Below are 13,714 nucleotides of genomic sequence, written 5' to 3'. Positions count from 1 at the left end.
CTTCCTTATAATATCATTTTAATAAATAACCCAAACTACTTAATAATTATTTTGAAGCTAAATATAAATTTTTTACTCATTTTTAAATCCAACTTTAAGAAATAATCTAACATATTCCTACTAAGAAAGAGTTCTTTAAAAAAATATTTTAGACATATTTGAAGTCTAGATTTAGAAATGAAAACTGACTCACTAAAATTTTAGCAATTGAATATTTAAGCAAAGGTATTTTAAATTCTTCATGCATGTTTTAGATGTCCTTTTAGTGTATTAGTTCTTAATAGTTAAAATTAATAGTAAATGTCATAGAAAAATACTCTTCTAAGATCCTAAAAATAGCAGCTTAGTTTCTTTCTCTATAGAATTCATTTCGTTTTTATTACCTGTGTTTTTAGGGAAGTTGATTTGCCATGTCTAATTCCACAATAGTAATTTCATAGAAATTTTTGTTGATTTAATTTTAGCTTATATCAGAATATATTTTCTGGTAGTTTTCACACTTGAGAATATTATTGCTTTTCTTATCTTTTACCTTTAAGACTGTCTTTAAGTATCCTCTATAATAAAACCCTAATATGCAAATCAACCAAACAGCAGAATGACCGGTCGCTATGATACGCACTGATCACCAGGGGGCAGATGCTCAACATAGGAGCTGCCCCCTGGTGGACAGTGTGCTCCCACATGGGGAGCGCTGCTCAGCCAGAAGCTGGCTCATGGCTGGCGAGCGCAGCGGCAGTGGCAGGAGCGTCTCTCGCCTCTGGCAGCACTAAGGACCCCTCGGGGATGTCCACCTGCCAGCTTAGGAGCAGGGAGCAGGCCTAAGCTGGCAGGTGGACATCCCCCAAGGGGTCCCAGACTATGAGAGGGAGCAGGCCAGGCAGAGGGTCTTCCCCCCCCCCCCCACCCCCCCTGCACGAGTGTCATGCACCGGGCCTCTAGTCTAATATATAAAAGCATTCTTGGGCTGAGATTTTGATTAATTGAAGATACATATTTTAAAATTTTTTGTTATTGAAAATGTAATATTTGCCCAAGCTGGTTTGGCTCAGTGAATAGAGAGCGTTGGCCTGTGGACTGAAAGGTCCCAGGTTTGATTCCAGTCAAGGGCACATGCCTGAGTTGTGGGCTCAGTAGCCAGTGGGAGGTGTGCAGGAAGCAGCCGATCAATGATTCTCTCTCATCATTGATGTTTCTATCTCTCTCTCCCTCTCTGAAATAAAATATATATATGTGTATATATATGTGTGTTTGTGTGTGTGTGTATAATTTTTAAAAAAAGAAAGTGTAATATTTGATACTCACCTAAGTGTCATGCCTTAGAATTTAATGGGTAGATTCTGGGAAATTTTATCCTTTAAAAGTAAAATTAAGAAGTCACCTTTACATATTCTAAGTTATTTCTTTATTTCTGTTATTTCCATTCATGACTAATTTTTAATTTAAATGTTGTTTCAGTGCTGCTGTGGTATGTTTGGGTTCCTTGTACAAGAAGTTGGGTAGAATACTGAGTAACACTTTTACTGAAACAGTGGGGAATATTCTTAAAGCTATGAAGAGTGCAGAGGTAAGTAACTACAAGTTTGACCAAAAATAAAAGATAGTATTTTATAGGTTTTATGGTTTCTTTACCTATGACAAGCATACATAAGTATGTACAGAAATAAACATTTGGCCCAGTGATCCTACTTTAAGGAATATATCCTCAGAAACCCAAAACACCAGTTGGAAAGAATATATGTACCCTTATGTTCATAGCAGCCCAATTTATAATAGCTAGGATCTGGAAACAGCCTGAGTGCCCATCAGTAGATTAGTGGATTAAAAAGCTGTGGTACATTTTAACCATGGAATACTATACAGCTGTAAAAAAAGGGGGGTGAGGGGATCCTTTACCCTTCGAGACAGCATTGATGGACTTAAAGAGTATTATGCTAAGCAAAATAAGCCAGTCAAAATCAAGTATCATATGATCTCACTCATATGTGGAATCTAATGAACAAAATAAACTGATGAACAAAATAGATCCATAGACATAGAAGCTTGGAGCAAACTGATAATTATCAGAAATGGGGGTGGTAGAGATCAAACAAAGAACTTACATGCATAAGCCCATGGACACAGACAATACTGTGGTGAAGGCCTGGCAGGGGGAAGGGGGTCAGTGGAGGAAAAAGTATGTAATACTTTCAATACTGAAGATTTTAAAAAGAAATAGAGCCATAAATGAAATATTTCTAGGCGATATACATGTACTTTGTATATTGCTTTATTAGAAAAGCAATAATACAGTAATAGAATTTTGTGTATTCAGACAAATACAAATGGGCAAAACTAAGGTATTTGGTAGACCCATCCCTCCTCCTATCACTTCTTCCATCTGATACTACTTACTAGTGCCAGAGCAAGTGCTTGACACCAAGGACCCAGATACATGGTTGGTAACTACTGTATGCCTATGGATGGATTAGTATCACCAGCATCAGAAGGGAGTAAGGAATATAATGAGGGTTGGAAAGAGCATAGAGGATGTAAGTATGACCAGGATCTGGATGGCCTTTAATTGTCAGAGGAGTATATGCTCAGCCTTAGTCTCATTGACTTGTTGGCATCATTTACTGCTGTGGAACCCCCTTTGTTTCTGTAGCTCTCTCTTTATTTGATTCCCAAGACACTGTAGTCTCTTGCCAACTATAGCTTTACCGATCAGATTGAAATGAAAGCATTTGTGTGTTTATATATAAAAAATTTTAAATCTTATTCTTAATAGTCAAGGATACCTAAGCACCTTTAAATATAAAAACATCACCCCAGTTCTTGTTCTTACCTTACTTAGAAAAACAATCTAGAAGACAGTTCTGAAATAACTTATAAAAATACTGGTAGTTTCATGCACTTTTTTTTTTTAATGTGCCAAGATAAAAATATGGGAAAATTCAAATATTAAATATGTTGACTTTTGTCTTCCATCTTCAGTGTACTTAACTTCCTGGGATGTTGAAATCATTTAGGGCATTTAGTAAAACATCAGTAATATAAGCAACTACTACTTGAATGTTTATTATGTGCCAGGCTCTATGGTGAATGTCTTCCCAACAGGGGCTTACTAGTATTTACTTCTTACACTGGCTCTATGCGGTTCATCCTAACATCATTTCATAGATGAAGAAAGAAGTAAGAACAACTTAAAGTCACACAGATACTAAGGGTCAGAGCCAAGACTCAAATCCAGGTCTTTTTAAATCTAAAGCCCAGACTTCTAACCTCTGAGTTAAACTACTTGGACCAGTAAATGGTAAAAATATTAATAGTTATAAAATCTATTGAACATTTATTGTATTTCAGGCACTACTCTAAGTACTTTACATGTAGTAACTGTTGAGCCTTGGGACAACTGAGAAGTGGCTTCTATTACCTCCATTTAACAGATAAAGAAATAGATTTGTTCAAGGTCAGGTACCTAGTAGGTGTCAGACCCTGCACTCTTACTATGTTACCTCATTTATAGCAACCATTTATTGGCTATTTAACAACATGCAAGCTTTGTGTTAGGCACTTTTCCATATAATTTCACTTAATCTTCACATCAACATTATGAAATTTGTATTGTGTTGAAGTGTAATATATAATATGTTTATAAAATAGCAACTATTAATGTTTGTTGATATCAGAATAGGTTGGTTAGTATGTATAAAAATCTTGAGTATTTCTCTCATATTTGAAATAAATTTCAGTGCTTAATGCTATTCTTCACAGTACTTTTATCCCTCTATTTAAATTTTTTCTTTTCTCTCTGTTAGTCTCAAGGTCGATACGAGATTATGTTGAGTCTGCAAAATATATTGAAAGGACTTGGAGCTGCTGCTACACCTTGCCACAGAGATATTTATAAAGCTGCTAGATCCTGCTTAACAGATAGGTCCATGGCTGTTCGCTGTGCTGCTGCAAAGGTGAAATGGTCTAATAAGCAGAATTTCTATTTGAAAAGTAAATCAGTTTATTCCTGTGAAAACACTGGAAACACCCCCATGATCTTAGAGCTGCAACTTTGGTAGTCAGCTGTCCCACTTTAACATGAGGAAACAGACCCAGAGAGTTCTATGAATTTCCCAAGGTTCATCTAGTAGTTAGCAGTGCATTGTCCAGTATAGTGAGTTGAAATGATCAGACTCAGTATTCCTTTGCTACTAAGCTTCCTTCCTATAATTGTATAAACTAAAATTTACATGTAAGATTTATGTTGTTTGAAAGTGATTTGTTTTTATCATGCCTGGTTAACATTTGACTAGCTAGTATAGTAAAGTTGTTTATGATGGAATTATTTTCACAATTGCTCATAGCCAATTGACTGGTTCTAAGGACATTTTTAAAAAAATAGATTTGTAATGATTTCAGAGAGGAAGAGAGAGGGAGAGAGAGATAGAAACATCAATGATGAGAGAGAATCATTGATCAGCTGCCTCCTACATGCCCCACACTGGGCATTTAGCCTGCAACCTGGTCATAAGCCCTGGCCAGGAATTGAACCATGATCTCCAAGTTCATAGGTCAACACTCAACCATTGAGCCACGCTGGCCAGGCCTAAGGACATCTTTTACAGCCCTCTCCTCCCACACAATATGGACACATTGCTTTTATGATTTTTAATAAGTATTCACTTGTTGTCTCTGTAATCATTACTTAGAAACTTTGGGTTTGTGTTCTATTTTTGTTAAATCTTGATATTTTCTACAATTTATCTAGATCAGAACTTGATACTTACATTTTGTTTTTCATTAATTTCTGTTTTTCCACTTGAGTAGTGTCTCTTTGAACTTCAGAACGAGGCCAGCTTCATGTGGAGTACAGACCTGGACAGTGTGGCCACACTATGTTTCAAGTCATTTGAAGGTTCCAATTATGATGTGCGGATTTCAGTTTCAAAGCTACTAGGGACAGTGTTGGCTAAAGCTATAATTTCTAAACATCCAGGAGCAGGTAAATTCATTTAATTATTTTCAAATGACTTCTGTAATTGTCTTCCCAATTGATTTAAATAAACATATGCAGCATTACTACCCATTAATTTTTTTAAAAAAAAGGCAGACTATCAAAAAAAATCAGTTTTAGTTTGTAGCATTGCTCTAGGTCCTAATATTTCATTTTCAAATAATTCAATAAAAATTTGAGGGGAAAAAATTCTTCTATCTATTTACTCTTGAAGAAATTTACTTTATTCAATCACTGTCTTCCTCTACATTCTGGGTGTTTTTCTTTACGTAAATGTGAAGTATTATCCAATAAGAGGGATTATCTAAATCTTGAGAATTTTTTTTTAAACAGCATGCATCTGATTACAGACATTTATTTGGCTTGCTATTTACTAAGTCTGTATAAGGGAGTGATGATATAAATAATTCCAAACAACAGCTATTTGAAATTTACTATATTTGGAAAATTTGCTTTGTGATAGTTTTTGTTCCCTATTTATACACTTCTAGGCAGTGAGCAAGGAAGGATAGGGTATTTTTATTTTTATTTTAGTAAATCTTTATTGTTCAGATTATTACATTTGTTCCTCTTTTTTTCCCCCCATAGCTCCCCTCCACCCAGTTCCCACCCCACCCTCTGCCCTTACCCCCCAACTGTCCTCATCCCTAGGTGCACAATTTTTGTCCAGTCTCTTCCCGCATCTCCCACACCCCTTTACCCACCAAGAATAGTGAGTCCATTCCCTTTCTATGTCCCTGATTCTATTATAATCACCAGTTCATTCTGTTCATCAGATTATTTATTCACTTGGTTCTTAGATTCACTTGTTGATATATGCATATTTGTTGTTCATAATTAGTATCTTTACCATTTTCTTCTTCTTCCTCTTCTTAAAGGATACCTTTCAGCATTTCATGTAATACTGGTTTGGTGGTGATGAACTCCTTTAGCTTTTCCTTATCTGTGAAGCTCTTTATCTGACCTTCAATTCTGAATGATAGCTTTGCTGGATAAAGTAATCTTGGTTGTAGGTTCTTGGCATTCATCACTTTGAATATTTGTTGCCACTCCCTTCTGGCCTGCAAAGTTTCTGTTGAGAAATCAGTTGACAGTCGTATGGGTATTCCCTTGTAGGTAACTGAGTTTCTTTCTCTTGCTGCTTTTAAGATTCTCTCTTTGTCTTTTGCTCTTGGCATTTTAATGATGATGTGTCTTGGTGTGGTCCTCTTTGGATTCCTTTTGTTTGGGGTTCTCTGCACTTCCTGGACTTGTAAGTCAATTTCTTTCACCAGGTAGGGCAAGTTTTCTGTCATTATTTCTTCAAATAGGTTTTCAATATCTTGCTCTCTCTCATCTTCTGGCACCCATATAATTCTGATGTTGGTACGCTTGAAGCTGTCCCAGAGGCTCCTTAAACTATCTTTGTATTTTTGGATTCTTTTTTCATTTTGCTTTTCTGGTTGGGTGTTTTTTGCTTCTTCGCATTTCAAATATTTGCCTTGATTCTTGCGCTCCTCTGGTCTGCTGTTGGGAGTCTGTATAATATTCTTTATTTCAGTCCGTGTATGCTTAATTTCTAGTTGGTTCTTTATCATAACATCAAGGGTCTCATTAGATTTCTTGAGGATCTCAGTAACTTTATCGGCGGCTTCTAGACAGTTCTTGAGAGACCTTAAAAGTGTGGTTCTGAACTCAATATCCTCCATTGACAGTTTTGTCCTGTTTCTTTGTCTCCGCATTTTTTATGTTTTCTTGGTGCACCCCCTAGTGGTCTTTGTGCGCAGTCTTGTAGTTAAGCCTTGATTGTTGTAGTTAATACTAGGGGGATTTGACCTCCAGTCCAACTGGCTGTGAGAATCAGCTGTGTCTGCAGTGGGAAAACTTCTGTCCTCTAGGGAGGTGCTAATCTAGCGTTTGCCTGAGGCTATCCAGCAAATGGCTCTGCGCAGGGCTTGGGCGGGGCGGGTCGCACGGGATCAACAGGGCCGGTGGAAGGAGCAGTTATGGCTGCTCTCAGTCCCATCCCCAGAGGCTCTGCCTCTCAGAGTCCCAGCAACCGCTGCAAACCTCGGAGAGAAGCTGCCCTCGCGTTCCGACCGATACTAGACAGTCCCGCTTCTCCCGTTTGAGTCTGGGTCCCTAGAGACTCGCCCAGAACTGGAGCTCAGAATCTCAGACTTCCTCCCGATTGAAACTGACAACCGCGCCCTCAGCTACCAGCCTGCTCTGCGCATACCTCCGCACCTTTGTATTTTCCACACTGCGCCTCCTCTGTGTCTCGTATGCTGTTCTCTTTCCTTCTAGTTGAAGAATTTCCCCTCAGCCAGCTTTCCTGTGGTTCTGGGTGATGTCCGTTCCGTCTTTTACTTGTATTTGTGAAGTGGTTGTTCAAGGCAGCTAACTCCGGTGTTTACCTATGCCGCCATCTTGGTTTTCCCTCCGGGTATTTTTTAAAAAGAGAGTTTGCCTGGATTTAATCTACAGCATATATAAAATAATGGCGAATAATTGAAAACTTGCTCTATTATTCTGTCTCCAAAGAATAAACAGTCTCACACAAGGGAAAATGTGTTTGTTCTGTACAACCTTGCCTCTCTCATGTTTCTAGACCAGGAGTACTGACATCACCTTGGAGCTTTTAAGAAATTCAGAAACCCAGGTCCAGCCCAACTTAGTAAAATAAAATTCTCATTTTAACAAGAACTCTTAATGGTGGCTGGTAGACATAAAAGATAATTTGTATACACAATGAAGTTTGAGAACCATTGCTCTAGAGATTGTTTATTGTTATTAAAAGCGGATTCTGTTTTTTCTAGTCATAGTGTTTTCTGAACCAGCGATGAGAGAGGACAGGCAGCATATACCATATCAGAATTACCTGAGAACACTAACAAACTGTACAGTCCTCTCATTCTCCAATTGAGACCCACAAGTTTAAAATGTATACTAAGAACTTTTTATTGTGGTTCTTCTAATCTTGTAATTCAATACTTTCTAATTTATGGTGGAGATGGGAGGTAAGGTGGAAATGTGGATGGGAAGAGGAAGAAGAAGAAAAAAAAACAAAAACCCGCAAACCAGAAAAAAGTTGTTCAGGGCATTTGAGAGGTTAAATCTTGAGCCACCTAAAAATTTGAAGTTAGGAGACATGTTTAATTAATCCATGTTGAAAAGGTGAATTGCACATTAATGTGTCATTAGCCCTAGCACATATTTGCAATAAAAACAAGTAAAAATGTAGAATTATATAACAAATGTGAATGATATTTAAATATAAACCCTCCTATCGTAGCACTAAACTAATACCAGCAATTTTGTAATCAGACTAAACAAAATGAACCAGCTTCACCTACACCAAAACACTTTGGCCTAATATTTTAGAAATTCTTTCATCTGTAAGTTCTAGCTTGCATTATAATTGAGTTATTTTCATACAACTAGAAAGTGATCTAGATGTCATGATAGATTCTTTTTAAAGTAGGAGACTAATAGCAATAAAGCTTTTAAGAATTTGGAAAACAAATGCAGTGGAGGATTGTACATTTCAACCGCAATATGCAAAGATTATGAGGTACAGAACTCAAATGACATTCTTAGTCAAACTAATGAGCTTAAAATAGGTTGTAGTTCATACCAATGTACTTAGAAAGCAGAGATTGAGTATGACATTCTCCTAGCATTGGGGTAAGTTGCCAGGAGTTTATGTAATCTTAATCACCTCTTGACCATGAACCTTAAGTAGGTCTTTAATGTTGGCTGGCAGATATAATTTCCCTAGTCCATTCATTCTCCTACTTTCTTATTGACTATTTTATACCTACTTCTCCCCCATCTTATTTTCACTTGATGGCCTATCTTCCATAGGCTTCCCTATCAAATTCACTCACCTTGTACCATCTGTACACATATACTCTGACTTTCCTACTATTACTCAAGATGAATTATGCAATCTTCTGTTAAAGCCACACTTTTGATATACTGTATATTAGGGTTCATCCTCTCACCTGCTCAAGGATATAGCTCTAGGAAGTCTCCCTTTCATATTTCAACATTTCTCTCTATATCAAGTTATTCCATACAAAACATGCTTTTTTTTATGCCTCCCACTTAAAAAAGAAAATTGTGTATGTCAGCCAGCTAGAGCCCCATTTCTCTTCTTCCCTTTGCAGCAAATTCCTCAAAAGAGGTTTCTTTTGTCTTGTTTTCTGGATTATTTGCATCAATTTACTTATTTATTTTCAATTACAATTTACATTCAGTACTGTTCTATATTAGTTTCAGATGTATAGCATTGTGGTTAGACAATCTTGCACTTCACAGAGCAGTCCCCCCCACCCCGATATTTCAAGTACCCACCTGGCACCATGCATACTTATTGTTGACTATATTCCCTCAGAAGAGTTGACACCCTCTGTCTTTAGTTCCTCTCCTGCCATAATTTTCAAACCCACTTAAATTAGGATTTTTCCCCAATCACCACCAAAATTATTTTTGTGAAGGTAACCAATGACCTCCATGTTCATTTATTCACTCAGTAATAAGTAATTGGTTGAGTGTTTATATTGGGCTAGATCTGTTCTGAATATATAGATCTGTATGTTATTGAGCAAAACAGATAAAAATCCCTGCTGTTTTGGAGTTATGTTCTATATTTAGCTATGCTAAAGCCAGCAGACAACTCTCAGTTGTCTTACTTGACCTTTTAGCATCATTTAGCTCAGTTGATCCTCCTTATTCTTTTCTCATTTTCCTCTTAGGACCTTATGGTCCTTTAAAAATCCCTTGGTTTTCCTTCCTTCTCACTAGGAATTCCTGTTCAGTCTTCTTCAATGATTCCTTGTCTTGTCGTAGAAGAGCACATTACCTAATACTTGGTCTCCTGCTCTTTATGTCTACTCATTCTCTTGGAGACCTTATCCAATCTCATGGCTTAAGTACCATCTAAATATCACCTATATCAGGGATTCCTGGATTTATATCTTTAGCCCAGACTTCTCTCCTGGACACCAGACTTACATATCCAGCTGCCCATTGGACATCTCTATTTTGATATCCATTTGATGTTTCAAATTAACTTGTCCTAAAGTGAATGCTTGACTTCGCCTCCCCACAACATACTCACACTGGCTTTACTTGCAGTCTTGCTAATCTAAATTGATGATAACTCTATCCTTCCAGGTGTTCAAACAAAATTTATAAAGTCACTCTTTACTCTTCTCTCTCACACTCAATAGCTATCCTACTTGACAATCTTAAAACATTACCAGAATCAGGATTCCTTGAAGAAATGGCTTATTATGGGGTTGGAGCTAGAAAAGTCTGAACATGAGCCTAGAACATCTTATGCCAAAAAGTAAGGAACTCCATTGGCCAGCTTTCTCAAGAGTCTTTCACTGGTCAAATTTAGGACAATATTAGAGACAAAACTAGTAATGACAGAAAATGGATAACCTATTAAATAAAAAGGAATCTTATTTTTATAGATTACTGAAGATAAGTAAAGGAAAAGGAAGAGCTCTTTTTTATGGTGGAATTCAGCTAATAACTGTAGAAAGAGTAATTTTTAGGCAATGACATTATTGGAATTATTACAGTAACTAGAGGCCCAGTACACTAAATTCGTGCATGGGTAGGGTCCCTAGGCCTGGCCGGTGATCTGGGCCGATCTGTGGGGTGACCAGCGAGGTGATGGGGGGGCTCCCGCTGGCACCAGCCTTGCCCTGCCTGGCTCTGCCTGCTCACCAGCCCCGCTTCCCACTGCTGCCGCTGGTCGCTTCCCTCTGTGGGGTGACCGGCAGGGTAATCAGGGGGCCCCTGCTGGCACCGCCTTGGATGGCCTGGGGCCTGTGGGCTGGGGGCAGCTTCTGTGTTGAGCGTCTGCCCCCTGGTGGTCAGTGCGCGTCACAGCGACTGGTCGTTCCATTATTCGGTTGATTTGCATATTAGGCTTTTAGTATATAGGATAATTTATGCAGGTAGGAATCCTCAGTACATTCTTGGGTGAAAGTTTGATAAGTCATAGAATATTTATGCCATCTTAAAATATCATCACATAGGTTACATAATAATTACAATGGGGAAAATACTATTTGACAGTGGACAAACCTGGCCGACATCTTACTCAGTTGTTCAAAGATAGTATCACCAATGCAGGGGCAGACTGACACCAAGCCTTACAGTGCCCTTGATGTTATGCATTGAGAAGGCTTACAGCAATACTTACTTAGTTCTCTTGGCAAAAATTCTGAGGAAGTACTAGATAAACTCAAATTGAGGGATCTTCTGTAAAACAACTAGTCATATGTATGTTCTTAAAAAATGCTGAAGTAATAAGGAAAATATTGTGAGTGTAGCTGGAGGGTATATGGGAATTTATTTTGTAGCTTTTTTGTAATTTTGAAAATTTTCTTAATAAAAAAAACTTAAAAATACATATGTATGTCTGTTCAGACTCCACTTTATGGCAGCCACCTTGATCTAAGCCACCATCACCCTTTGCTTGAATTACTTAATTGTTCCTAATGGGTTCTCCTACTTTTACCTTTGCCCCTCTGTACAGTCTCCTCTTAGCACAGAGGCCAAGCGACAGATTGTATCACTCTTCTGCTCAAGGTTCTCCACTGGCACCTCACTTCACTTACATCCTTACAAGGATCTATCAGATCCTTTGTCTTCTCTCTACTCATCCTTGTAGCCTGGTCTGTTTCCTACTAGACCCCTCCACTGCTCTGTCTACGTATCTCTGCTTGGACTCACTAGGCACCATATCTCTCCTCAAGGCTTTTTTTTTTGTCTGAGCTATTTCCTCTGGCTAGAACACCTTTTCTCTAGGTAGATCCTAGAACTTTCAGATCCTAAAGTTTTAGGATTTGCATGCCTTATTCCCCACTTACGGAATTATGTTCAGAGGTCACCCTTTCAATTAACCATTCCCTGACTACCTTGTTGAAAAACACAACACTGCCCCCTCCTATATTTCTGCCCTGTTCTATTTTTTTTGTATGGCTTTCAGTCACTGTCTAGCATACTATTTGTCTATTCATGTATTATATTTATTGTTGTCTCCTTCCTAGAATTTATGATGAACAAGGGCATGGATTTTGTACTATTCGCTAAAGTTTCTCTTCCAAAGGCCGTCATAGATTTTCCTTTGTTTCCACGGAACATCTCTTTAAGCTAAGGGGTAGTTTTTTTTGGTTCATATTTTTTATTAATGAAAGTTTATTTCTGTACTATGTATGACTTGAATCAATAACAGGAGTCAGAGCTCGTGACCATCATATTTCAAAAAAATGAAAGGAAGAAAATGGGTTCTTTTTTTTTTTTTTTTTTTTAAGGAGATGCTCAAAGAGAGAATCAGCTGTGTCAGACTGGAGACAGACTAATCTTTTAATTATTGTAGCCTCAGGGCTGACTGAGAAGTTTTAGTAATATTTGGCTTTGATTTCTTCAGAGACTGGGGATATAACAAAAGTTGTACTTGCAGTTGAGAAGTTTTAAAAGTAGGATACAGTGGTTACTTTATATAAGCCTTTGGAAAAATAAAATTATGATTTAGGCATTTTAATTATTTTAAAAGAATTTCAAAGCATTGTATTGCATTTTTCATTCTTGGAGAATTGGGACAATTTATTTGTTTTCCATTGTTTTAGGATGTTGTTAGCCTTTTAAATTCTTTGAGGAAAAGAGAGCAATAGCTCATAATCTCAAAGAGATGTAGACTTTAAGATGTCACTGAAAGGATGCTTCAGAGTCCATTATGATTTGACCTCTGAACCCTTGTGTGAATTTTTGTGTTAACGTGTATGAAGCCCTGTAAATTTTGCATTTTATTTGAGTTTTTAATTTATTTTTGTTTCCGTTAACATTCTAATCAAAATCATGCATTAAAATATAGTCTGCAAAATACAAAAATCACGTTTTGTTCTTTGTTATAGCAGCCTCACGTCAAAGCATTCGCAGAGTATCTCTGGAGGAAGTTCTGGAATTACTAGGAACAGGGTTTCTACGTGGGAGTTCAGGATTTCTTCGAGCCAGTGGTGATATGCTGAAAGGAACCAGTTCAGTCAGTAGGGATGTTCGAGTTGGAATTACTCAGGTTAGGATCACAAGTCAATATCTAACTGTAATTCTCACTGGCCTGTAATGAAAGTTTTAGGATCTGACTCCAGCCAGAAGTGATACTATGCAGGGTCATCACTCATGATCTTATATTTATAAATAGATATGGTGAGGCCAAAACACTTTTTAAAAAATACATATTTTTATTGATTTTAGAGAGGAAGGGAGAGGAAGAGAGCGATAGAAACATCAATGATGAGAGGGAATCATTGATTGGCTGTTGCCTGCACATTGGACCAAGCTCGCAACCCAGGCATGTGCCCTTGACCAGAATCAAACCTGGGACCCTTGGGTCCTCAGGCTCTATCCACTGAGCAAAACCAGCTAGGGCTAGGCCCAAATGCTTTTTAAAAACTAGATTACGAGAGAGAACCTTATTTACCATAAAGCCACCTAGATAGGCTATTCCACACAATATTTTCAATTCCTAGTAATGGGATATTTGTTTTATTTCCTTTGAAACATGAGTATTTTGTTTTTAGGCCTTGTATCTTTATGTATCTTGTGGTTTAACATGTTTTTTATTGTGTTTATGTGTGCATGTACAATTCAAGTTTAAGCTATTAGGTAAATATTTTTCAGCATGGGCAGTATTGTATTTCCATTTTATGTGGTTTCAAC

At 37.5% G+C, this 13,714-nt stretch overlaps 1 protein-coding gene across 14 annotated transcripts in view; it reads left to right on the top strand.

Moving 5' to 3' along the window:
* The window catches only part of HEATR5A (HEAT repeat containing 5A), a 123,340-nt gene that overhangs the window by 19,068 nt on the left and 90,558 nt on the right, over positions 1–13,714 (top strand). For 9 of the 14 annotated variants that reach the window (XM_059709910.1, XM_059709892.1, XM_059709951.1 and 6 more), the window contains 4 exons: positions 1,459–1,567; positions 3,801–3,950; positions 4,804–4,978; positions 12,910–13,070. In XM_059709910.1, coding sequence (XP_059565893.1) covers positions 1,459–1,567; positions 3,801–3,950; positions 4,804–4,978; positions 12,910–13,070 — 595 coding nt within the window. Of the gene's footprint in view, positions 1–1,458; positions 1,568–3,800; positions 3,951–4,803; positions 4,979–12,909; positions 13,084–13,714 lie in introns of those variants that run through there. The other 5 variants (XM_059709901.1, XM_059709883.1, XM_059709935.1 and 2 more) reach the window with 4 other exon arrangements.

Source organism: Myotis daubentonii, chromosome 1 (assembly GCF_963259705.1).
Source record: "Myotis daubentonii chromosome 1, mMyoDau2.1, whole genome shotgun sequence".
In the NCBI taxonomy this organism is placed as follows: Eukaryota; Metazoa; Chordata; class Mammalia; order Chiroptera; family Vespertilionidae; genus Myotis; species Myotis daubentonii.
Note: the sequence above shows the minus strand (reverse complement) of the source record. Positions and strands in the feature narration are given on the sequence as shown.